Source organism: Camellia sinensis, chromosome 4, assembly GCF_055761805.1.
Source record: "Camellia sinensis isolate YWXY chromosome 4, ASM5576180v1, whole genome shotgun sequence".
Classification (NCBI taxonomy): Eukaryota; Viridiplantae; Streptophyta; class Magnoliopsida; order Ericales; family Theaceae; genus Camellia; species Camellia sinensis.
Genome location: NC_138964.1, coordinates 53,259,392 through 53,286,806, shown reverse-complemented (window position 1 = coordinate 53,286,806; position 27,415 = coordinate 53,259,392). Strand labels below are relative to the sequence as shown.

At 29.6% G+C, this 27,415-nt stretch overlaps 1 protein-coding gene and 1 long non-coding RNA gene across 13 annotated transcripts in view; one reads left to right on the top strand and one right to left on the bottom strand.

Moving 5' to 3' along the window:
• The first annotated feature begins 6,825 nt into the window (after nt 1-6,825).
• LOC114268018 (BURP domain protein RD22-like) overlaps nt 6,826-27,415 on the top strand; it is a 56,462-nt gene continuing 35,872 nt past the window's right edge. For 3 of the 12 annotated variants that reach the window (XM_082924914.1, XM_082924904.1, XM_082924906.1), the window contains exons 1-2: nt 6,954-7,069; nt 7,277-7,302. Coding sequence is in view for 2 of the 12 variants with exons in the window: in XM_082924904.1 (XP_082781030.1) it covers nt 7,283-7,302 (20 nt within the window). In the remaining 10 variants the exon portion in view is untranslated. Of the gene's footprint in view, nt 7,070-7,276; nt 7,303-27,415 lie in introns of all 12 variants that reach the window. The other 9 variants (XM_082924913.1, XM_082924905.1, XM_082924910.1 and 6 more) reach the window with 6 other exon arrangements.
• On the bottom strand, nt 10,911-13,822 carry LOC145824638 (uncharacterized). Its single transcript, XR_014366483.1, has 2 exons — nt 13,597-13,822; nt 10,911-11,211 (listed from the first exon to the last, which is right to left on the bottom strand). It is a non-coding gene; the product is annotated as an uncharacterized LOC145824638 (long non-coding RNA).

Sequence of the window (27,415 nt, the reverse complement as noted above, 5' to 3'; positions counted from 1 at the left end):
GACCCATATCGTATCAGACAGATGATTATGCATAATCTTAACAGATAGTTCCATGATTGGAACCCATGTGAATTCCTGGTACTAGATAATAGATAACAAATATCACATGACAGATGCTAAGGATGCCACTATTACATTTTAGAAAGCTAGGCATTCATTCATTCATACAAAAATTATTATTTCAGAAAAACATAGTAAATCATTTAATCCAAAAATAACTTAAGTACAAACATATCTTTACAGAGTTGTTACTTACAGATAGCTCCAAATACAGGTTAGAAAGATCAGACAAATTGTAGCGCGCAACGTACACAAACATATGACAGATATACATTGAAACACATGCTCTGTATATTGATAAACGTAATTCAATTCTTTTTAGTGTGTTTCTAATTAATTTCCTCATTAATGTGGCATAAACCATGGCTTAAGAATGCTTAGGATGGAATGATGATGCAATTATACACTTTGAAACACTTAGAAAAATTTCAAAAAATAGGGTAGTTCGCTCGAGCGATGCTTTGGTTGCTCGAGCAGATCCCTTGGTCTGCAAAACTTTTGGATGCTGATGATTTAGGCTCGAGCCAACTTTTAGTCACTCGAGCCAAGTGCCGTGCAAAGGTGAGTTCGCTTGAGTGAAGCTTTGGCCACTTGAGCCAACTCCACATATCTGCAAAAGTACTGAGAACATGCGAAGTGCGCAAGAGCGATAAAGCTGAATTCTGAAATTTCCAGATTTGCTTCCTAAGTTCAAAACTCCATTTCAAAGCATCAAAACTCATTCTTTTGGGCCAAAACTTAAGAAAATATTTAGAAACTTGTGTAAAAACATGAAATTAAGATCAATTCACAAAATCAAGGACCAAAACCAAATCAATTTTTCAAAACCATGCTTGAAACTTTATGTATATAACATGCATGTATTTATTTGGAGTTCTTTCTTCTTCAAATATGAATATATGAGGTGATATATATAAAATCTCGTTGAGCTCTCATACTTTAACGAAAATAAACACCTGCATGTAAGGTGGAAATTAAACTCAAAATCCATGAACTATGCATGCATGCATGTATTAATCTCAAATTCCATAATCTAAGCTCAATTATTATATTAGTCTTCCTAATCCTCTTGAATTCATGCATTTAATGCTTCCCATACAAAGTTTAAAGGTTGAATTGTCACCTAAAGTCTTGAATTTGTAAGTGTAGGAGCTTAATCTTCCCAATTCTCCTCAATTCTTCCCTTTTCTAGTTTGAATCCAATTCCTCTCTCTCTCTCTCTCTCTCTCTCTCTCTCTCTCTCTCTCTACAGCTCTCTAGACAAATTTTGAGTTCATGATATAAGACGTCAGCTCATAATTTGCATATTTATAGGTTGGATTAGTTTAAGCTAATTCAATGTGATTAGAGTTAATCTAATCTAACTTATTAATGAATTTATTCTAATTATTTGATTACGAATCAATTTCTAATTAAATTTACCATAATATTCTAAAAATTCTAAATTATGCATTGACCTAGTCAATTTCATGTTTGGATGCTGATAAGGCCTTCAATTTTCATATCGAAACAAAATTCTAAACATATAATCCTACGGTAGACAAATAGAAACACAAATAACATGCAAATCACATAATTAACACATGATTTCATTTAATCACTTAATTAACATTCTTAATTACAGATTAACGACTAATTACGGATCGGGGTTGTCACAAATGGAGCAAGATCTACAAGAATATAATGAAATGTTTGAAGAATATGATGAGAATTATGATCTTAATGATGTCATGGGTGATGAGGGGGTATAAAATCTAGAGAATGCAATGGATTGACAAAACTAGTTTGGCAAAACCATGGGTTGAAAAGATTACACCTCCATGTTACTAGACCACCATATGTCTCTTGTTCATAAATAATATGTGATCACTATGTGACCATACCACCTACTTACTTGCCTTTTGTTTGTCTTCTAACAACAATAAAATATAATATGTAAAATATTTTATGTTCACAGATTAGGTGACGTCCAAACTTGAAGTCCATAAAGTACCTATATAAGGGCCTTAAGGGAAAGCAAGAAGGGATACAGATTACTTAGAGCATACTTGAAACCATGAAAAAAGTATAGTTCTCAAGCCTTCTTAGAGCAACCAATACTCTAGCAATCTAACAGTCTACAAGCACCCCTTTCTTTGTAAATTTTTTTTCAATAAATAATTTTTTTTTTATTTCCACAAAAGAGTGTGTTACTACTATATGTCAAATTATTGATCTTAGGTCTCCTACATAATCAAAGAAACAATTTCTGAAGTTATGGCATAAGGTAGGAAACGAAATAGATCGGTGTTGAGCTTGATCTATGGAAGGAAAGGTTAATGTTAGCCACCTCTGTAAACTGGAAGTTTGATAACGCCAGAACCCTATGCCGACTACGTTTAGGTAACAATCAAAATCTTTAGATACTGTTCTTATTTTGAAAGTATAGTTGGCCTAAATCAAAACATCTTCATAATTTAAGAAGTAACAATAATAAAGTTTTTTTTATGAGTATTTATCACCATTTCTATATTCAGGATCTATTGTTAGATCGTATTCAAATAATAGTATTAATAGTAAACTGTCAACAGCGACATAATTTTTTTAAAAATCTACTAAATATTGGTACTACTAACTATATAGAATTTACTAGAAAAGGAGTTAATAACTTAAGAAATCATCTATTATCAACAACAACTAGATATAATATCAAAAAAGAAAATTTATATTCCACATCAACACCACATAAGAAATCCACATCATTTGAACAACTTGGGCCATCTTATTCACACGGGCAATCTAGCACTACCCCTTATTAATAGTGTCACACCCCCAATTTTTATTACTTGGATAATTTACCAAATTCCTTATAAAAGTCCATTTCCAATCATAATTATAGAAACGCCACAAACTAAATAGAATAAAAGAAGTTCTCTCTCTCTCACTCTCTCTCACTCTCTCACACACACACACATAATTACAATGAATGAATGTTAAATACAATCAATTATATATGCCCCTGTTGGCTTATATGGAAGATTTCAAGATAAAATGAATACATTGAAAGAATCACTTCAACATCGCCACCTTTCAATCAATCATTTAAAATTTACACAAGACAGACTCAAACAAAATAAATAATAACTCCTGGATCTGCAAATTGTGGTTTCATACTCCATTCCTATAAAAATATTTAAACAACATGGGATGAACACAAGATCCAGTACAAATCTACAGTAATCCTCAACAATAAAATCAATAGATATATGCGATCATGAATGCTATCAGGTGATACAAACATAAATAATGTACCATTGAATATGCAAAATAGATTACATAATTAGATACTCTTTTCACAAAATTTCACTTGACGTTTTGAAGAAAAACACATTTATCATCTTCATCTCTTTTCAGTATTTAATTGTAAGATTTCCTCAAAATTCCCTTTTTCCTTAACAAAGATTTTAGTCCAACTAATCCTATGTTCTTTCAAATTCTTGTTTTATACTTATTAATCATGCCACAACTCATCACCTTATCAATACCCTCAACATACACACAACAACACATTTCACACATTGAAATTATACAATTTGATTCATATCATTCCTATCCACTACAATTTGTCACGTTAACATATAGAACTTATCACATAATTGACAACAAATGCCCACGTGCCAACAACATGCTTCACCAACCAAGCCATTCCAACACATTTTACCGGGTGCTACTCTGGAAGGAAAGCTAGAACCTATCTCCAGCACCACGCTTTACCGGTGGCTAATTAGAAAGAAAGCGGAACCTCCATATAGCCCAACAATCCACACACTTTACCGAGCACTACTTGGGAAGGAAGGTGGAACCTCTATCAAGCGCCACACTTTACCGGTCATAAGCCAGAAGGAAACAAACCCTCTTTCCAAAACTTTCACCCTTCAATTCCTCATTTCAATTTACAAAAATTACACCATTTAATAATCAAGGTAAAATTTCTTCTTTATAAAGAAAGATGATTTGTTTTTCTCAAACTTCAATCACAACTTCTTTTATTTAATTTACACAACCCATTTAATGTCATATACTTCCATAGTTCATAACATCAAATTCCATCACCAATTACCATAACATGAACCCACCCCACAAGAATTGTTCTCATAACATCTAATAATCAACAATCATGCTCAATTTCAATCAAGCATCAACTCAATTTCAAGAATCAAAGACCAATTGAAGAAAACCCCATGCTAAAATAAAATCAAAACTAGGGTTTGGATAAAATTTGGGGCTTTCCACCTTAAAGTACATAATCATATTTTCAAGACACCAAAACTTCCATAATCTACTTTAATCACATGTTTAACTCTTTTGTCTAGAACACTAACTCCCTCTACATGCTTTTCAAGAAAATCCCTTTCAATATAAGGTTTTATGTAATAAAAACATACCACCTATCTATCTATACGAAGATATTGAGGAGAAGCGAAGAAATCCCTAGCTTTAGCAAGAAGAGGAAGATATCCAGAAGACCAGCTTCAACGAAAACACGATCTGTTCTAATTAATAGAAAGCCCTCGTCGTGCTCATCATTTTTGTAAATGGGACTAGGGTAAAATTCTCACTAAAGGAGATAAAATGCAAGATTTGAAGAGCTTTGAAGCTCAACAATGGCTGGAAAGACAGAGAGGAGAGAGAATATGGAAAGAATGAGGAAAAATGGGATAAAAATGACTTTTAAAGTGCTGATCCTGAATAGACAGCTCGAGGGAACATTTTACTGCTTAAGCGGTGAACGCAATCACTTAGAAGTTTTGCAGGTCTACAGTTAAAATACTAGGAGCCTCGCATCTCCGCTAAAGTGACTATTTAGTTACATAGCATAGTTTCTAAGGCACTCCCAGCACATCAACCTTATTTTCATATGTAAATACTTTCATTTAGCCTTTTACATTTATATTTCATTTACTTAAGTTTACAATGTAAATAAGGAATACCCCTCATTTGGATTCAAAGAAAAATACAAAAAAATCAATATCCAATTCAATCGAAAGTGACTCCCCCAGTTTTAGTACAAAAATAATTTTTCGACTGAAATTTCTAAGTTTGACGTTGAAGTAAAGTGATCAATACATTGTAGAAAAATCCCATAAAATCAAATTAGATTATTTGATATATAAAGAACAATTACTGCCAAATATTATTTTCAAAATCGTAAATTTTGAAAAATTCAAATTTTGTATTTAGAAAATTTTCAGACTAAGTCAAATTTTTGATAAAAAGCTTAGATCTTGACCTAAATCGTCACAAATAGACTATCAAGGGCCTTGGCTCCTTGTCCCATGTAAGAAATGCTGCTTGAATTGTTTTATTGCTATCCAAGACTTTTCACTTATTACATATGGTCCCCTTGTTAGCTATCATCCAATATATAAAAATATTGGAAAATTCTTTATATATATATATATATATATAAAACAAGCTTTTATGTGATGTAAAAAAGAATGAAAATACCAACTAAATATACACCTACGGGTGTAAAAATGGACCGGCCCGACCCACCTGAACTCGGGCTCAGGTTTGCACGTTGTTGGACCTAGCGGGCTCTCGCAAAAATTTAGGCCAGGCCGAGGCTCAAACTTGGGGTAGGCCTGACTATTTTTTTCATTTTCTTTATTTTTTTCCACAAAAGTTTTATGTTTTTTTCCCACCAAAATAGCTTGGAAATGGATGTGAGCCTCGGGCGGGTTGGGTCGGGCCTTGAGCGGGCTAGTGGACCAGGACTAGCCTTAAAACAGACGACCCAAGCACAGGTTCTCAGGTCTGGGCTGTACTAGGCCGAGAGCAGGCTTTAGGTGGGTCGTGTGCTCGTAGGCTGATTTTACACCCCTAATACACCTTTAACCTTTGTTTGTTTTTGTTTTTCAAAGTAAAATTTAATAATATTATTGCATTAATCATATCTTATTTACCATCATGAGAACTCACAAAGATTCAATTGAGGGACTTCCCTTGTAGAGTGGTGTTTTTTTTCAAAACTCGAGTTACTCATTGAAGACTTAATTTCACTTCAATAGATAACGGGGTTGATATATACCCAAAATATATATATATATATATATATCAATTAATTTATAATTTTTATTTTATTTATATGTTAAAGTTGAATAGATATGACTTCTCTTCTTATCATGATAAAACTAAATAAATATTAATTTGTTGTGTATTACTTTAGTATTAAATATTAATTTATTTTTCATTTTTAAAATGAAATATGATAATTTTAACAATTGATAAATAAAAAAATTATACATATCTGGGCTCCTCCAGAATTAAAATTTTGATTCCACTCTTAAGTAATAGAATCTATTACATCAATAATACATAAGGGCTATGTTTGATTCAAAAGATTAATAGTGAGGTATTAATAATCCAATCAAATTAGTGTGGTATTTATTATCCAATTGGATTAATAGGATTAGATTAATAATCTCACCCCTACCCCATTACTAATAATCCTACAAATTTGTTGGATTAATTATCCATTGAATTAATAATCCTAAACCAAAATGTTAAAACAAACATAGGATAATTGGGCCCACGGATTAATAATCTTAATCTTATACTCTAATCCATCCAATCAAACATGCCCAAGGTGATATATCAAAAGTAGTATAAAAATTAAATAAATTATAACATTATTATTTTATAAATTTGGTTTTTTTTTTTTTTTTTTTTTTTTTTTTCAATTGGCCACTAACTTTTATCTGTCACATTTCATCATGAGATCACCTGGCTTTCGCATCATCTTTTCAAAATTCTGCCGTTGATTACTCATTTACTCTGTCGGTTAAGCTCAAATATCTTCGGTCTTTTGTTTTCCTTTATATTCTAGTGTATTTTCTTTCTCCTCTTGAAGATTTCTCCATTATTTTTCTCAGGTTTGGTTCTGTGTTCTCTCTTGCTCTCCTTTCTCGATTTTGTTGAAGTATTTAGGCTTCCTGTTCTTTGAATGACCCAGTTCATTTGAATTTTCGTTAGTTTTCTTTACCCATCTGTCGATTTTATTTTACTTTCCCCCAAAATTGTGATTTTGTATTCTTTGCCCTTTCTTCATTATTATTATTACTATTGTTATTATTATTATTATTATTATTATTTTCATATTGTTTTACCAGCATTCAATTTTCTTTGTTTCATGGTTGTTTTTTTTCTTCTTCTTTTTTTTTTTGGTTATTTGCAGAGGTAGATGTTGAAAGTGGATCAAAGGTAAGCGTATATTTGTTCCCTTTTATGTTATTTTGTACTCTTTATTGTTTTTATGTCTCCTTGTTTTGGCTGTTATGTTTTTCTTGGTTTGATTTTTTTTTTTTTTTTTTTTTTTTTTTTGGGTTTTGTTTGCAAAGGTGGATTTTTGGGCCCGTTTGTTTTCCGCACTAGCAGTCCGGAGTATGTTTGTTTTGTTTATAGAGGTCTAGGTTCGTAATCTCTTTGAATTATGAAAGGTCTTGAACGTTCGGAGCGAAAAGATAGTATTAGAAAATAGTTCTTTTGAATTAGAGTGTTACTGAATATTCGAGGGATGATTGTTCGAACGTTCGGCCGGTTAATCAATCGATCTTCCAACTGGTCCTAGGTCAAGTTCAAATTTTTTTTTTTTTACATGTTGGGCAACACATTTGAACATTAATGTTTAATGTTTTTGTATTTTTTTTTTGGTTAAAAACCATGGTTTTATTTATTTTATTATTTTATATTTATTTTCTAAAAAAATAATTGAATAATCTCCACATTAATAACTATCATCAAAATAAATACAATTTTACTTAATTCATTTACTAACAATTTCCTTATTATTAATCTCCTTTATTCTATTTCTAAAAACAAACTGCCCCTTAGAGCATAAACTTAAATGTTTTTCCTTTTCTTTTTTTCTTTTTTTTTTTTTTGGAATTGTTTTGTATTTGTATTTTATTACTATTACTTCATTGGGGTTGAATTTTTCTTGTGTTTGATTCAAGGAGTTGGGGAAGAATTTTTTGGTGAGGGAATGGTACTTACATTTTAAATACCCTTTTTCTTTTTTCTTTTTTTCCAAATCCATGAAGTACACATTAAACACAACTTAAGGAACCTTGGTGTTTACTCTCTCTTCTTGTGTTTGCAAGCTCAGATATACCAAACCAAGCCATGGTAAATTTATTTTTTGTTGTTAGGCTTTCATTTTTTGTCCCCCTTGTCTTACATAGTCTCGATCAGATGCATTTTTTGGGTTGTTTTGTATTTCTAGGGATCAAATTTGGGTTTAATTTGAGCTAAAATTATTTTCCTTTTCGATAGGGCATGATCAGTTGTGTAGTATAAGGTTGGTACAATTCAAAATGGACGACCCTTAATTCAAATATAGTCTCTCTTCGCTGCCAAAAATAAAAAATAAAAAATAAAAACACAGATATAAGAACGGAGAATTAATCATAGAATCTTCTCAATGGTTCATTTGCTGTGTATGGTTGTATATGTGCTTCATTCAATTTGTTAAATATCAAATTCTATCTAGTTCGTTTTGCTTTTATATAACGAACTATATGTGACAACCATTCATTCGCTTTGCTGTCACTCTGTTGGACTCGGGATATGTGATGCCCCGGTGGGAGATTATGGTCCTGTTTGGTGTAGCTGTTAAAACAGATTAAAAATTATAACTTAACAGATTATAGATTATGACTTTAATCAGAAGTTGTTAATCTGTTTGGTATAGCTGTTAGATTATAGATTTAAGTTGCTGAGTAGTGTTTGTTAAATAAGCTGTGAAGTAGCTTTTTCAATTAACTTTTATTTTTTATTATTCACTATTTGTCTACATTTCTCATAAAAAAAAAATAATAATATTTTATAGTCCATTTGGATCTTTTTCTATTTTTTTAAAAATAAAAAATAAAAAAATCTAAGAGTATAACCGTAAATTAACATGTCCACAGCAGAAGCTAATAATCAGAAGCAAGTGGTGAGCAGCTTCTCAGAATCAGCTTTTTTAACTTAAAATAAGTTGTTAGAATAAGAAGTTATTTGAAATAAGTTTAACTAAACAGTCCAAAATAACTTTTTAAAAGGCATAAGCCATAAGTTGGCTCAAAAAAGCCACACCAAACACCCCCTGTCTTGAGTTTTTTTTTTATATATTATTATTCAAACCGTTTATTTTGTAAAGTTCGTCGAATATATTATTCTTATAAAAATTTAAGTTAATTGAGAATTCGTAATCCTATGATCCAAATATAATTGTTTTAAAAAGATTATCAAAATAATGTTAATTGTTTATTTTTAAAAAAAATAAATGTGCTCTTGTCACAAAGTTAGAGATATTCAATCAATTTAATTTTTTACATAAATAATTTACTTAACAAATTTTACAATATGAATCATTCAAATCACCCTAAATGATTCGAAAAAATATGACTTGATCCCCAGGTCCCGTTTTGTTTGGTTATTTTTATTATTATTCTCATTATTTTTTAGGTTGGTGGTTCTTCATGATGGATCACATTTTTAGGGAAACCAATTTTCTATGACAACTGAGAATTACACAAAGGAGTATTACAATGCTCCTATCTTCAAAATGCCTATTAAAAAGACTATTAATGTGAATAAACCGTGGTAATTAATTGTGTAACTATATAAAAGAATATAAAAGAATTCTATTATGCAAACTTCTTACCATATAATTTTAATTATGCCATTTTTTTATAAGTATAATTAATTTTCTTTTTTAGTTATAACATTATTTTGAGATTTTTAATTATGTTTCATTTGTGTGTGGTTATGATTTTTTTTTTTTTAATTATGACTCAGAAAGTATGAAATTATATCATTTTCTTCTATTGTTATAAGGTACATATGGTACACACACCTCTCAAAGGTGTGTATCATAGTCTTTCCCAACTATATATATATGTGAGTATTGTTATTCAATTTAAAAAATTAAACTTGCTTTCTACACCTAATGATGTGGCGCTCTATTAAATATCTAAATCAATTCTCTTTTTCATTTATTCTCTAATTATCAATAAATCATCATGTTAATATATCACTGAATTTAGAAAATGAGCTTGTATATCATTTTTCATGTATATATATATATATATATACTATATATAAGCAAATGTAGCGATCTTTTAAAAAATTCTAAACTCTCAATCCTAACATCTCATGAAACTCTTTCTTACGTGGCATATCCATTCTTCTCTCATTCTATTTTCCTTTTTTCTTTTTTCTTTTCTCTTTTAAATTTTTTATTTCACTTTTTAATTACTTAGAGCCTGGATATATATGATATCATATGGATAAGAGAGTTTCCATATATTTCAAGATAAAAGATTTTCAAAATATTTAAAGATAAAAGATGAATTTGACTTTAATTCATATTTCTCCACTAGAGAGTTTGACTCTAATTCAAATTTCTTCATCAGATTTATATCTTACCCAAATCTATTTCAAATTTCTTCATCAGATTTATATCTTATCCAAAGATATATCAAAAAAAAATTTTAAAAAAAAATTTAAACATATAAATCTCAAAACCCAACTTCCATGACAATATGAAATTAGACAAAAAGATTGTAGAATAGAAATGACATTGCAAAGAAATTAAACAGGTAATTTAACCAATTATGCAAAAAATTTGGCATCTTATGTGAAAAGAAGCATATGTTTTAAATCTCATATTATATTTTTTGCTCTCTTTTTCATTTGTAGGTTTTTTTTTTTTTAATTTTTGTTTATTTGGTGTATTTATTTATTTTTTTGCTTTATAATCTAAGTAAGTTGTTGAAATTATAACAATGTAATATATGCGCTTATACCTACTGTCACGCCCTAAATTTTATTACTTGGATAACATTATCAATATTCATTAATTAAGTTCATTTACAAATGGCAATTCATCATTTGATGAAATGATGAATAATTAAATATACATGTTCCCTCTCGTGATACAATAAAGACATTTACATACAAATAAAAAAAAATGCCCTGAGGCTTACAATAAAAGATAGGACACTACTCTTTACAAAATAATAGCACTCGGCCAAACAAACAAATAAAGTAGTACAATCCATCACTACATTACACTTATGAAATGGTAAAACTCATTGTTTGATCTTCAAATCCAAAAAACATTTCCTGCACATATGTACAGGAAGGGGGTGAGCAACCACTAGCTCACCAAACAGTCTCATATTAAAACATTAAGAGATATGCGAGTACAAAGATAATCATACATATACTTGAAATCATACAATGTCAAAAACTATACGATTCTATTACATCATCCCTTAAATCCTATTTATTTAATTAACCATAACTAGTTAACTTAAATAAATAAACATGTTTTAATGGCAACATAACATCCTTTTTTAATTCATTCAATTACCTCATTGTTAATTGAATCAAATAATTAAATAATTCATAATGGCATCTAACAAAGCATCAAATACATTTTATATAGTCTTATGAGATGAATGCATATGCCATGTCATGCTCAAAATATTTTTCTCATCTTTTGAAAATTTTATGCACAATGCCAATTTGAAAACACATTAATCCAACAATTTCAATAAAATTCTAAGGTGGTAAATACGACTCAGGTAATCCTTAGGCTGGTGTCTGCAAGTAGACTATACAAGTATTATCAAATTGTCATTTTTACCGGTGTTAATCGGAAGGCTCGACACCTATCCGCGCAGATTTCTTGTCTTTCACCATGGACACTCAGGCCAACTTAACCAATACCAACTAACCCCCTATCCAGACTTACCAACGTATTTACCAAAAACAAAACAATAGATCTTGTTTCATAAAACAATTTCTCTTTTAAAACCATAACCTTCCAATGCAAGATTAAAAAATCAATTTCAATAGTGGTTCGATAAAATGACAATGCAAAATGTACAATCCTTCATATGATTTCATTTCCAATTTCCTCCACACAATTCTCCATTGTGATCAATTTCCATATCCCTATCAATGTAATATCATGATACAATCCCAAGAGATAATATAACAATGCCAATGTTCATGTATTTACCACATGTAAATCAACAACTTCTAACTTAGTCTTTTCATGACAATTCAACAATATTCCTTATATAAAACAAACTCCCAAAGTCAAACATTTTCTTACCTTTCCAAAAATCTCCTCATTTAAACACCAACATGGCAATCCCCTACCAATTATCAAAACTAAAATTTCTAAGCAATAGGTTCATCAATAGTAATAACATATGACACCAAAGTGGGTTTAAGTTTTCATCGATTTCTAACTCAGATGCTTTATCAATGAAATGTAATTACAATCTTTTCAAAACTCATCCACATTCTAAACATTAAATAGAATCAAATTCTCATTTTTCTCATGCAAGTGAAATCTCGAGATCTTCAAGTTCAATTATAATTCTCAATAAGTATAAGTGAATATTCTAACATTAAATCAATTATATCAAAATCTTCTATTGACTATAAATATAAAAATATAACGTGAGTGTTCACTTTCCGATTATCAACATCAACCGCATCAAATTAAACCAAGGAAAAGTAAATAAATAAAAATTTTGATAACTCATTCTTCTTTTAATCCAATTCATCCATTTGCTCCAAACAAGCTAAAATCATATTCCTTTCTTTTATTGTCAAAATCTTCCAAAACAATTTGAATATCTCATATATGAATTTTAGATATTATTATGATAACATAACTCAACTAGTAAAACTATGTACCAAATACCATATCACATCAACTCAATCTCGCTTAATTCTCCAAATCTTATTCTTGGTCAACATCATCACTTTTTAATCTCATAATATTAAAAGTTAGGAATTTAAACCCAATAACACCCCTTTAATTACGAAGGATTTTAAATATTAACCAAACTAATTTAATTCATCAAATTAGTAAATCTATTAAATTCACCATCTTCCAAATTAATACCACCAAACATAAATTCATATGACTCATCACTCAAAATACCCTCACATTTCAAGCCTAGCCATTTTTTCCAAATCTCTACAAACCACAATTTCACAACTTTTCTAAAATTAATAAATTAACATAAACAAAAACATCATGAATATCACACTTTTAGAGTCTTAAATCCCAAAATCATTATATAATCTCAACTTAACAATTCACACCATATTCATCAATATCAATTTATTTTTCTTCTCAAAAATAAATTCCAAAACTCAAAGACGAGATAAATATTTCAATATTATTTTTCCAAAATAAATTATCTAACCATAATATGAGGTAGATACAACACATACAATTATTTATTTTATTTTATTTTCAAATTTTTAACAAGTATTTCCAACACAAGATGATTTTTCCAAATCAACTTCAAAATAACAATATTCTTAACATTTCAACATTATTTCTCTTCCAAAAGTTACCAAACAAAAATCTCAAAATATATATATATCTATATATATATGTAATGCCTCCTATGAATATATATTTTCTCAAAATAACCATAATATATTTTTAATGTAGTAATATGAAAAAGTCCCTACCTCAAATATGAAGAAAGCAATCTGAAAATGCAAACATCATCCGATCATGAATTTGAGAATACCATTGCAAAGATCACGACGAGCTCTCCAACTTTCATTTACAACATTTTTGCAAAATCTCACTCTAAGGACTCTCATTTCAAGCTTAAAGATTGAGCATCAATGGAGAAAAGAGAGAGAGAGAGAGAGAGAGAGAAAGAAAGAGAGGGGGGACGCTGATAGAGAGAGAGAGAGAGAGAGAGAGAGAGAGAGAGAATGTGTGTTTGTGTGTGTTGAAACATCAACTCTCTGCTTCCAGCATAGTCCAGTCAAAAAGGAAGGAAAAGAGGGTTGGGGCAGCCCATCGTGGGCTGTCACCCATTAAAATTAATGTAGTCTTTAATTATCGATTGATATAATTAATTTTATAATAATATCTTAAAATTATATAACATAATTTATAAAATGATATAATTTTTCTTACCATAAAATATAATATTTTTATATTCCACAGAATATAATATTTTGTTCACTATTAAATATATACATATTTCATTCTTTATAAAATATATAATTTTTCGCCATATGATACACACCATAAAATCAACTATCAAATATTTATTATAATCCTATATAATAAATAATAACAACTTCCAATGTAATTACTACCAATCACTTAATTAAAAAGGGCCAAACAGTTAAACACGAGTCATAAAACAAGTTTAAATAAAATTAAATCTAAGTCATGGGCCTCACCCATAAGTCAAACTTGATCCAATTATACACTAAAATAGACCTAACAAATTTATCTCAAATCCTGGTCTAAACACCGGAAACTAAATTTCAAATTCTGTTATAAATTAAACTGAACACCAATCAGTCCGTGAATTTTCAAAAAATAAATACTCATCATTAAATTCTGAAATATTTGTCCAACGTGCTAGACTCATATGGGAACAACATATAAAAATTTCATAATTTTCTGAGATTGGGACCTATTTTTAAAAAATACAAAACCGAACTGTTTTCGCACAGAATTTACACAGCAATCAAATTCAAAAATTTGCTCAATTAAATTATACATTGGCTATTTTAAATAAAAAAAAATCCAGGTTATTACACCTACAAAATCTATTATTCATTTTTTTAAAATTTTACAACTACAATGCACAGGAAAAAAAAATAACAGAGGCAACAAAAGGCTAAAAGACCAACACAAAAGAGTGATGTTTTGCGATGTAGTTGGAGTTCACACGGTTTTTTTTTTTTTTTTTGAAAAATATTACCAATTGAGAAGAACATTCATGAGTTTAAAGGAAGTTTTTGTACAATCTCATTTATTTTTCATTATAGTTTTTTCTTCAATTATATAAATTTTTTTGTTGTAATATATAAGGAGGACACTCAATTTAAATCCAAATGTAACTAAATTTAATTATGTAACTCTACAATATTTTTGCTTACATTTTTATTTTTTAATAATTTGAGCTATTCATGGGTTTAAATTTATTTCTTTGCATATATGTAGGGAGTATATTAATTAAGTAGGATTAGACTTTAAAATGATGAGTTTCTCTTTTGCAATAAAAAGTCCTTTGCACAAAGGAATATTTGAATCTCAAGATTGGATCTAAAATTCCTTAATAAATATGCAAATAAACTATTTTATTTTCAACTTATAATAGTCTTTATATGTAGATAACAAAAAATCTATGTTTTTTACTTAATTATTATTTAATAATTAATTTCAATTATGTTATTGAATGTCATGTAATTTTTAAACAGATTGGATTCAATATGTAAATACTTCAATAAAAGGTTGGTTCATTTCTTATAAACAAAATTATTATTCAACTATGCTGCGTTGAAATTATAAACAATTACATATTCATAATCAAAATTTTAAAACTTAATTTAAATAAATATATTTTATGTATTTAAACAAAAATCATAGGTAAGAAATTTTTTTCATTGATTGTTGAATTTTATATTCGCATGCATAACACATGTCACTACCAGAGAAATATTCAAGTCATGCGCATTCTATGCTTAAGATAATATTATTTAAAAGAATGATTATATTATCATATAATACAGTAAAAATAAAATTGATTAATGTTTTAAAAAGAAAAGTGATGCTATTTTTTTTTATTTAGTAGTTTCAAAATACACAAATTGCTAAAATTTATAAGTTATAGACACAAAAAAACAAAAAAATAAAAAAGGTAATCCTTTGATTTTTTTTTTATAATTTTAATTAAGTAGCTTTAGAATACAAAAATTGTTTAAAATTATAGGTAATAGATACAAAATAGAGTTAAAATTTTTATAATAAGACAACATAATTGCTTATTTTTTAACAACACAAAATTTAAATTTTAAAAAATTATAAGTGGCACTTAAATCTTATCTAATTTTTAACCTACTATTTTAATTCTTTTTTTTAAATTTTATTTACAAATTTTAAAATATTATCTGTGCTATTTCACTCTTATTCTATTTTTAAACTACTACCCTCTCCGGTTTTTTTTCTATTATTAGAGGTATATTAGATTTTATTTTTATTTTCAAGTTTATCTTATCTTATTTTTGAATTTTTAAATTTTATTTTGTTTTATTTTATTTTTCAATGTTCATTTGATATTTACTGAATTTCTGTCTTCCTCATTTTTCTAGAATTTGTCTAATTTTATTTTTTTTCTATATTTTTGTAGCTTATCTTCAAATTTAAACTTAATTTTTTAATCTTTATCTTATATTTACAAAATCCACTCTTGCTCTTGATTTTCAGTTGAATTTATTTATTTTCTCTAAAATTTATCAAATTTTCACTTTCAATATTCTTATAGTTTATCTTCAAATTTAAACTTATATTTATAGAATTTCACTATTGATCTTCATTTTCAGTTGAGTTTATCTGATTGAGTGTGTTTCAAAAAATTGAATTAGTGGTGCACAGGACTGCAAACGAGTCAAGCCGAGCCGAGCTTTAGTGTGTTTGGGCTTGTTTATTAAGATTTTAACGAGCTCAAGCTCAATAAAAATTTAACGAACCAAACTCGAGCCGAGTTGGCTTAGGCTCGACTCGAGCTCGAGCCTGTTCACGAACCTTAACGAGCTAAAAAATTTATAAATTTATACTTGCATATGAGACTAAAGTTACAATTAAAACTTTGATTATATAATTATATATACAAATATATAAACATACTAAAAAAAAGTCCATATTTTACTAAAATAATAGTATCTACTACCACTATTATATAAATATACTATCTATAGTTGAGTATTATTTACATTTATATTTTTTAAATATATAAATAGCATATTTCTCTTATTTTTTATACATAATTTTATATTATTTAATATATAAATAATAAATATTAAACGAGCCGAGCTTACGAGCCGAGCTTTAGACTGTTTGAGCTTGTTTATTAAAAATTTAACGAGCTCGAGTTCGAGCTTGAACAGCAAAAAAAATTAACGAACCGAGTTCGAACGAGCTCTTACCAAGCCAAGCTCGAGTTTGTTCATGAACGGCTCTGTTCATTTGCAGCCCTAGTGGTGCATACCTATATAAACGTAGTGATATCACTCAAATATACTATTTAATACCCATCTAAATTAATATCATAGTATTTACTTGTTAATTTTTAACATGTTCAACATTATTTATCATTTTGTGTTACTTGTCTGTGTATAGCATGGGTTACCGCTAGTGTATATATACATATATATGTGTGTAGGCCTTGTTTGAGAAGAGAGTTGGGCTAAAATAGCTCACTAAAAGACAAAAATAAGCTAAAATAGCTAATAAGACAAAATGTCACACCTAACTTATAATCATTTTATTTTTTTTCTTACAACTATCAAATTAATTACAAAAAAAGTCAATCAACTTTTTTAAACGCAACTTTTTTAGTCAAACTAAAATAACTAAAAAAATCAAATAACTAACTAAAATATTCAATTTCTCGAACAAGGCCATATTGTCATGATAAAACATGATCAAAAATTGCTTGGTAACTCGAAATTTTCGAGGCTCGAATGGCCCAATTTCAAAGCGACGTCGTTTTGGATTTTTTTTCCCTCTCTTTTCTCTCTGAAATAGGGAGAAGAGAGAAGAGAGAAGAGAGAGAAGATGGAGGAAGTGAGAAGAAAGAGAGAAGAGGGAGGAAGAGAGAAAAAAGATCCACCCACTAGCGCTGTCGCCATCACCCTCACGATGGTCCTCTGTATGTATACACAGATTTGTGTATACACACACATAGATTTGTTGAGAGAAGATGGAGGAAGAGAGAAGAAAGATCCATCACCGTCGCGATGGTCCTTTGTGTGTATACACACATAGATTTGTCTCTGCTCTATCTCTTTCCTCTCCTCTCCTCTGTTGCTGTGGGTTTGTTTTTGGATTTGGTTTTGGTTTTGGTTTTGGTTTTGATTTTGATTTTTTGATTTGTGTAGATTTGGTAGATTTTGATTTGTGTAGATTTGGTAGATTTGTGTAGATCTTGTTTGTTTTTTTGATTTTTTTGATTTAGATTTTGGTAGATTTGTGTAGATCTGTGTAGATTTGATTTTGTTTTTTTGGATTTAGATTTAGATTTAGATTTTTTCAAAGAGCAAAACAGAGCAGAGGAGGAAGGAAGAAGAGGAAGAAGAAAAGGAAAAAAAAGAAAAAAAAGAAGAGAAAAAAAAAAGGTGCCAAAACGACGCCACAATGAATTGGAGCTACCTAGCGGGACTGAACATGATCAATAAATTTGAGAGAATAATTTGGTGGATGTGAAATAAATAACAAAGAGACTAACTTCTTTACAGTTCGAAATCAGATTGGATAGGTGTTGCTTGGTTCATTGGGCTCATTTTTGGGCATCGTTTTGATGATGTGTAAATCGTTTATATTTTAAGATTAGTCGAGTACATCATTCCTATAAAAATAAAGGCAACATGATAACAGTGACTAGGTGCTTGGATCAATTTTGTATAAAAAAATAAAAATTGAAAGTAAAAAAATAAAAGATTCATACAAAAATGACCCAAACATAAAATTATCATTATTTGATTGATTTAAAAAAAATTCGAAATAATATAATTGACAAATTTAAAATAAAAATAATTTAAATTATCAAAATAAAAACTAAAAATTAGCTCAATAAGATGCACGGGACTGGACTGTCGATTTGGGACCCGAGACACTTCAGGTCCATTAAAAAATGAGTTTGATTGTTTTGACGTGCGGGTAGGTAAAATGTGTCTGTTCATTGTCGATGTTGACAAGAAGATATAAATGATTTTGACTAAGGCCAAGTTTGGCATGCCACAAAAAAGTTAAAAAGTTAAAAAATTATTTAAAAAATTAAAAAGTTATCATTATTTACCAAAAAAAAATATTAAAAAATTAATTTTATCACTATTCACCAACACATCAATTTGACGAAATCAGATCCGTGCTGCGGTTGTGTGACAAAAAGTTGCACAGTTGGGTGCAATTTTACCACACTGTTGTTCGGCCTGTGGGGACTCATCAAGGGTCCCGTTTTGTTAATCAGAACCACTCAATGTGTAGAACTCGTCGAGTATTATATGCCTGTAAAAAATCACATTGATTGGATATCGATAACTACATGATCAACTCAGCTTTGTATAAAAAAATAAAGATGTTATAATTAACGGTTGGAAAAAACAAATATGATCAGATAGCTATCAATATCCGATTAACGTAATTTTTTACAGGCATATAATAATCGACGAGTTCAACACATTAACGGTTCAGATTATTAAAAAGGGACCTGTGATGGCCCTCACGAGCCAAATAGCACCGTCCAGTGCAATGCCAAAAAAGTAGACAATTACTTCTTGCCATCTATTCCACTTTGCAGATTTGTGGGAGGTACAAGTCACCCTCTAATCTTCTCCTACACTCTAACTACACACTAATTTATATAATATTTTAATACACATTTTTTCATAAAAAATCAAAAAGTTAACCCAAACAATCATATTTTTTTCTCAACTATTTAATCTAAAAATTCAAAAAGTATACTTATTTATGACATCCCAAACAACTCCTAAATATTATAGAATTACGTTCGAGGCGGTGAATTTTTAAAGAAATACGTGGCCATAACTTTCATCTACAAGTGACTTTTGTTATTGTTTATTATTTATAAATTAAAAAAAAATATTATAATTATCTTGAAATAATTTAATATTTTGTCTTGTGGTATATATAAAATTTATAAGTTAACTTTTATGTTTATAACTTTTTAAATTATTAGTTTTAAAAAATTAATATATATATATACATATATAAGTCTAATTAGTGCAATTTTGATAATTTGTATTAAAAAAAAAGTTAAATCTGATAAAATGAGATTATGACATACCACTTCTTGTTATGAAAATATACAAATTTAAAAGTTATAATTAAGACAAATATACAATTTTATTATTAAATGTGAAGTGATGTAATATTTAACAATAATTAATATGATGTTTATATTATTAATCCAATAATTTAAGTTATATTTTTTTTATTTCAATTTCATAACTAAAAATACAATATGAATATAATACACACACAGATTTCTAGTCTTTAAGAATAAGAAGGTTTCAAAATATTTCAAAATTTCATCATTTTCTTTTAATTTTTTTTTATCTAATTTGATTTTAAATTTGAATAAAATTTTTGATTTTATATGAATTACTTTAACTATTTAAGATGGACTATTTAATCACATAAAAAAAATAGAAATTATATTTAGAGATTATCCCTATATATTATGCTATTATATACAACTATAGGTGTAACAAATTAACTATAATATATATGAAAAGTTATATTAAGCATTCATGTTCAATTAATTGAATTATAATTAACAAACTAACAAATAGTTGTAATTGTATAATAGGATAGAAAGAAGACAAAAATAAATAACACAATGATATTTAAATGTTTTATATTTACCTAATGTTATAGTAAAATCTTGAATTCTCAATAAATTTTCACATTTTCTATAAAATAAAATGACAATAAAAAATAAAAAATAAATTGATATCCATTTTAAATTTACCCATTTTTTTTACTTCAATTTTATGGTCTTCATTGAAGAAATTAAAATCCGATCAAAATCCTTGGCACAGAACGGACATTGATATTTCGATTGTAACCATAATCACCAATAATTCTTCTCCACCATGAAAACCTGCAAACAAACACATAAACCTCACTAAAACCGAATCTGAAACCAAACCAAAACCAAACCAACAACAGAGAGAGAATCACACATGAAAAAAAATAAAATTAAAAACAAATAAATTTTTGGAATGAGAGAATGTTACCTCCAACAACTTAGACCTAACTTAACCAAATCTGTTAGCTCATCTGCTAGTGCCCGCGAAGTCTAGGAGTTGGGATGACTAATCATATTATTCTTTAAATAAGACTTAAAAATTAATTAGTGGTGTTTTGAAAAGTTGGTAAAAAGCTGGCTATCTGGCTTTTTTAGTCTATTTTTTGTCTTTTTGTGGGTAAAAAATGTGAGAGTTAATGTGACCTAAAATGGGTAAAAAGCTAAAAGCTAGCTTTTTATTTTGCTCCCAAAATATTAATTTGTCCCCAAAATATTAATTTGTCTCATTAAGCGATTTAAAATTTTGATAAATATACATAAGAAAAATAGATAATTATATTACTTGACGTGGGGAGGCCTATAAAGGCCATAACCCACTACGAACAACCCAAGTCTACCACTTAGGGCCCAATACATAACCCAACTGATAAGGCCTCGCACAGCTGGAAGTCAACATGGCATGAAGGACCAATGATATTCAGACACGTAGCAGGTAAAGGGCAAGCCACATCAGCAGATAAAGATCTGCAAAGTTATTGCCACTGTACATCGCCATTAATGCAGCTCCTCACAGCATTTATTACGACAATACCTCTCCGTCGGGACAGCACGCCCTCACCCTGAACAAGGTAAGCTACAGCATAGACTTTTGGCCAAGGTGACAGGTCGGAAGGGACAACGAAATGATTACCAAATGATATAAGCAAACGTTGAAGACAAGAAGAAGGTTAAGTTTTTTTTATCTCTAATTCATATTCCTACATCCCGTTTCCTCTTCTTCTAACTTGCTCATCGGAGGGTTCACCGGGGGACTCCCCGTTCCTCGTTAAACTCGTGTGCAAGTGTGTTGGTGGCACTACAACAAAAAAGGTCTATGGTGACGAAAATGCGTGACGAAAAAATATTTCGTCTCCAAATATGCATGTTTTAGTGATGAAAATAAGATTTCGCCTCCAATTGTATTATTTTTAGAGACGAAAACCAAATTTCGTCACCAAATGCTTAAAATCAAATAAAACAATAGGTGGCAAAAATTTTATTCGTCTCTAAATTTTATTTTTCGTCACAAAACAATTTCCCGCCCTTGGAAAATTTGGTGAAAGATTTGGCGCCATTTTGGAGACAAAATTTGTCGTCACCATTGTAAAAAATTTTAGAGAGGAAATAATTTCATCTCCAAATGTATTATTTTTAGAGAGGAAAACCAAATTTCGTCACCAAATGTTTAAAATCAATAAAAAAATACAAGAAATCTAGGCTATTGTGACAAAATTTAGTGACAAATTTTTTTTTTGTCTTAAAATTTAACCGAAAGATGACAAAATATTAATTTTGTCGTTTGTTTTAATTTTTCTCAGAAGTATAGGAGACGAAAACAAAAATTCGTGTGCAAAAATGAGGCGCCAATTTCATTTGCATTGGCGCGAATTATTTTAGCTCATTGGAGACGAACATTTTTGTCACAAAATATAATTTTTTTTTGTGACGAACATAATTCATCACCAATAAATTCCATACCTATTAAACGATGTCGTTACATATTTCCATTTATTAGGCGACAAATATATTTTTGTCTGGGAATGATAAGTTATGGAAGACGAAAATATTTCGTCACCAATAAACACTCCATCATGCAAACAATGTCACTTCATCTTTCTATTAAATAGGCGACAAATATATTTTTGTTTCAGAAGAATAAGTTGTGGGAGACGAAAATATTTCATCACTAATAAATTCTAATTGATTGCGTGACGAATATATTTTTCATCTCATAAGGTTAAGTCGTGGAAGACAAAAATATTTCATCACCAATAATAAATTCTTTGTTCTGGTATTGAAGGATACAAAAATATTTTATCACTAATCATTTCTGTTTTTTAAAATGCCGTGAAACTGTGACCCCAAGAGATATACTTTGACGCTTATCACTCATTTTCATGTACACGGACCTTGAAGTCATGACCCAAGAAAACACTTTCTACAAACCCTCATTTCTCTCTCACACTTGAGTCTACTCCTCTCTCACAAGTATTGAAGTCGTGACTCAAGAAGACACTCTGTAAACCATTTTTTCTATTTCGCGCTAAAGCCCCTCTCTTCTGTCTCACACTTAAGCCCTTCGTGCATGCTGGCATTGAAGCTATTATCCAAGAAGGTACCCTATGCAAACCCACTATTCTTTCTCACAGTGAAGGCCCCTCTTGCACGCAAGCACTTTTTGTCATTGTCGGAACCAACTCTATCCTTTCCGTCTAGAACACTCATTTCAGAAAAATCGAAGGTCAAAACCTCTCTTCACAAAAAAAGAAAAAGAAAAAGATAATTAATGTAGCTATTTTTTTTGTGAGAAAAAATACAGAGAAACAAATAATAAAAAATTTGTAATTTTCAAAATTAATAGAAAACATTACCTTATTTAGTATGGAGTTTTCAATAATTAATTTTTAAAATTTGGTGATAAAATTTATTTTCGTTTTAGAACATAACCCAAACTTGACCAAATATTACTTTTGTCGTTTCTTTTAATTGTTCTCAAAACTATAGGAGACGAAAAAATAAATTCGTCAGAAAAAAAAGAGGCGCCAATTTTTTTTCTTGTTGGCGCCAATTATTTTAGCTCATTGGAGACGAACATTTTTGTCACAAAATTTAAAGTATTTTGCGACGAAAGGAATTCGTCACCAATAAATTCCAAACTTATTAGACGATGTCGTTTCATTTTCTTATTTATTTGGTGACAAATATATTTTTTGTCTGGGAAGGATAAGTTATGGGAGACGAAAATATTTTGTCACCAATAAACCCTTCATGCTCGTTTTATCTTTCTGTTAATTAGGCGACAAATATATTTTTGTCTCGGAAGGATATGTTTTGGGAGACGAAAATATTTCGTCACTAATAAATTCTCCATGTGTTGTGTTGCATTTTGATTGATTGTGCGACGAATATATTTTCGTCTCATAACGTTAAGTTGAAGGAGACGAAAATATTTCATCACCAATAAATTCTCCATCCCCACACAACGTTGTTTTTGTATTTTTGTTGATTAGGCAATGAACATATGAGTTTGAAACGAAAATATTTTGTCATTAATTATTTCTCTTTATTAAAATGCCGTCAGAAACTAAGAGACACTCTTCCTTAATCACTTACTTTCACACACACACAAATACTAAAGTCGTGACCCGAAAAGACACCCTCTACAAATCCTCATTTCTCTCGCACACTTGAGTCTCCTCTCTTACAAGTATTGAAGCTGTGACTCGAGAAAACAATCTTTATAAACCATCTCTTCTATTTTGCACTGAAGTTCCTCTATTCTCTCTCACATTTAAGCCATTTGTGCATGCAAACATTATTATCCAAGAAGACATTTTGTGCAAAGCTACTATTCTTTCTCACAATAAACCCCTCTCCACAAAAAGAAAATAATAATAATAATAATACTAATAATAATAATAATTAAACAAGGAAACAAAATACAAGAAATCTAGGCTATTATTGTGACAAAATTTGGTGACGAAATTTTTTTTGTCTTAAAATTTAACCCAAAGATGACAAAATATTGATTTTGTCGTTTGTTTTAATTTTTCTCAAACGTATAGGAGACGAAAAAGAATTTCGTCTGCAAAATTCAGGTGCCAATTTCATTTGCATTGGCTCGAATTATTTTAGCTCATTGGAGATGAACATTTTTGTCACAAAATATATATATTTTTTGTGACGAACGTAATTTGTCACCAATAAATTCCCTACCTATTAAACAATGTCGTTGCATATTTCCGTTTATTAGGCGACAAATATATTTTTGTCTGGGAATGATAAGTTATGGAAGACAAAAATATTTCATCACCAATAAACACTCCATCATGCAAACGATGTCGTTTCATCTTTCTATTAAATGGGCAACAAATATATTTTTATCTTTGAATAATAAGTTGTGGGAGATGAAAATATTTCGTCACTAATAAATTCTGATTGATTGCGCGATGAATATATTTTTCGTCTCATAAGGTTATGTTGTGGAAGACAAAAATATTTCGTCACCAATAATAAATTCTCTGTTCTTGTATTTAAGGAGACAAAAATATTTTATCACTAATTATTTCTCTTTATTAAAATGCTATGGTTTTGTGTTTCGGAGCACTGAAACCGTCACCCCAAGAGACACACTCTGACCCTTATCACTCATTTTCATGTGCACGGACACTCAAGTCATGACCCAAGAAGACACTTCCTACAAACCCTCATTTCTCTCTCGCACTTGAGCCTACTCCTCTCTCACAAGTATTGAAGTCGTGAAGCAAGAAGACACTCTGTAAACCATTTCTTTTATTTTCGCACTAAAGCCCCTCTCATATGTCTCACACTTAAGCCCTTCATGCATGTCAGTATTGAAAGCTATTATCCAAGAAGGCACCCTATGCAAAACCGACTATTCTTTCTCATAGTGAAGGTGCCCCTTGCATAAGCATTTTTTCTCATTGTCTAAACCAATTCTACCATTTCCATCTAGAACACACATTTTAGAAAAATCGCAGGTCAAAACCCCTTTCCACAAAAAAAAAAAAAAAAAAAGATAATTAATGTAACTTTTTTTTTTTGTGAGAAAAAAAAACAGAGGAAAAATTAATAATAATTTTTTAATTTTCAAAATTAATAAAAAAACATTACCTTGTTTAGTATGCAGTTTTCAATAATTAATTTTTGATTTTTAATCTATATTTTTTTAGTGAACATTTTTTAATATTATAATTTTTTTTTCTTTTTTTTTTTACTTTTTAAATCCCTTTAATTTAGATGAGGGCAAATTGTAGCAGTTGTCCCGATACTTTGGTCCTTGTGTCATATAAACGTTATGTGCCATATTTATATCTATCTATCTATCTATCTATCTATCTATATATTATAGAGAAAAGCTAAGGATCATGAAAAAACTTTCATGAAAATGATCATAAAAGAATTATGACCCTTGGATTACCTTGATTAGTGTGTGGTGCTTTATTTTAAATGTAATCCAAGAGTCATAAATCTTTCATGATCATTTTCATAAAAAAAAAATCCATGATACCTAGTATTGCTCATTATTATATAAGGAAAATGGGGTTTTAAATTTACAAACCTTATGGGAGCTCTAATATCCCAATCTTAATTTAAAAATTTTTGATTTAAAAAAAAAAGAACTCAGCATTTATTGACTTCTCCCAACCCACTTTTTGACTTTTCTCATACCTACTCCTACACCCTTTTCAACTTCTCGCATATACTATGGCTAGTGATGGGATTGTTAAATTATTTTTATAAAAAAAATTTAAAAAATAATTAGTATATTAAAAAAATATCTAAAACAAATATAATTTCTTATCAAATATAAATATATATATATATATATCTATACTATATATTAAGCAAAAGGGGGTTTTTAACCCCAAGGCCTGTGGGAGCTTCAATATCCAAATCTGAATTTTCTAAATTTTTTATTTAAAAAAAAATCAACATTTATTAATTTGGTCAAAATCTCTTGATCAACATTTATTAACTTTTTTCAATCCACATGTCTTTCCACATGCTTGCATTTATTGATTTGGTCAAAATCCCCTATCAGTATTTAAAATCCCCTCATACAAATAATTATAGATACAATCTGTGTATAGTTACTGTAATACCCTTTTCAACTTCTCTCATACGCTATGGTTAGTGATAAGATTGTTAAATTATTTTTATAAAAAAATCTTAAAAAACATAATTTATATATTAAAAAAAAATCAGAGGTTGCGGTTCACTCATCACTCTTCTCTGTCTGTCCGTCTCTCTCTTTCTCTCTGTGTCTCTGTTACTCTTCTCTTTCTCTCTCTCACTCATCACTCTTCTCTGTCTGTCTGTCTGTCTCTTTTTCTCTGTGTCTCTCATCCATCTCTCTTCTCTCTATCTCTTTTCTCTGTCTCTCTCTCTCTCTCTGTGTCTCTCACTCATCTCTTTCTCTCACCACTCATCTCATCTACCACCTTCACCACTACTGCAAACGCCATTTCACTACCGCCACTACTACCACGGTCGCCATTTCACCTCTACGACTACCATTACTACTACCATCGCCACCACTCCACTACTACTATTGCCACTACTACTACTACCATTACCTGTCTTTCACCACCGCCACTCCATCTACTCTACCACTACCATAACTTCACCATTAATCTCCTTCGCCGTCACCACCACCACTATCGTCTCTTATCTACCACCTTCACCACTACTGCCGCTTCCTCTCATCTACCACAAAATATTACCTCTCTTCTCTCTCTCACTTATCACTCTTCTCTGTCTGTCAATCTTTGTCTCTATCTCTTTCTTTTTCTCTCTTTGTCTCTCGCTCATCTCTCTTCTATCTATCTCTCTCATCTCTCTATCTCTCTTCTCTCTCGCTCATTTATCTTCTCTCTATTTCTCTCTCTCTGTCTCTCTCGCCTATCTTTCTTCTCTCTTCG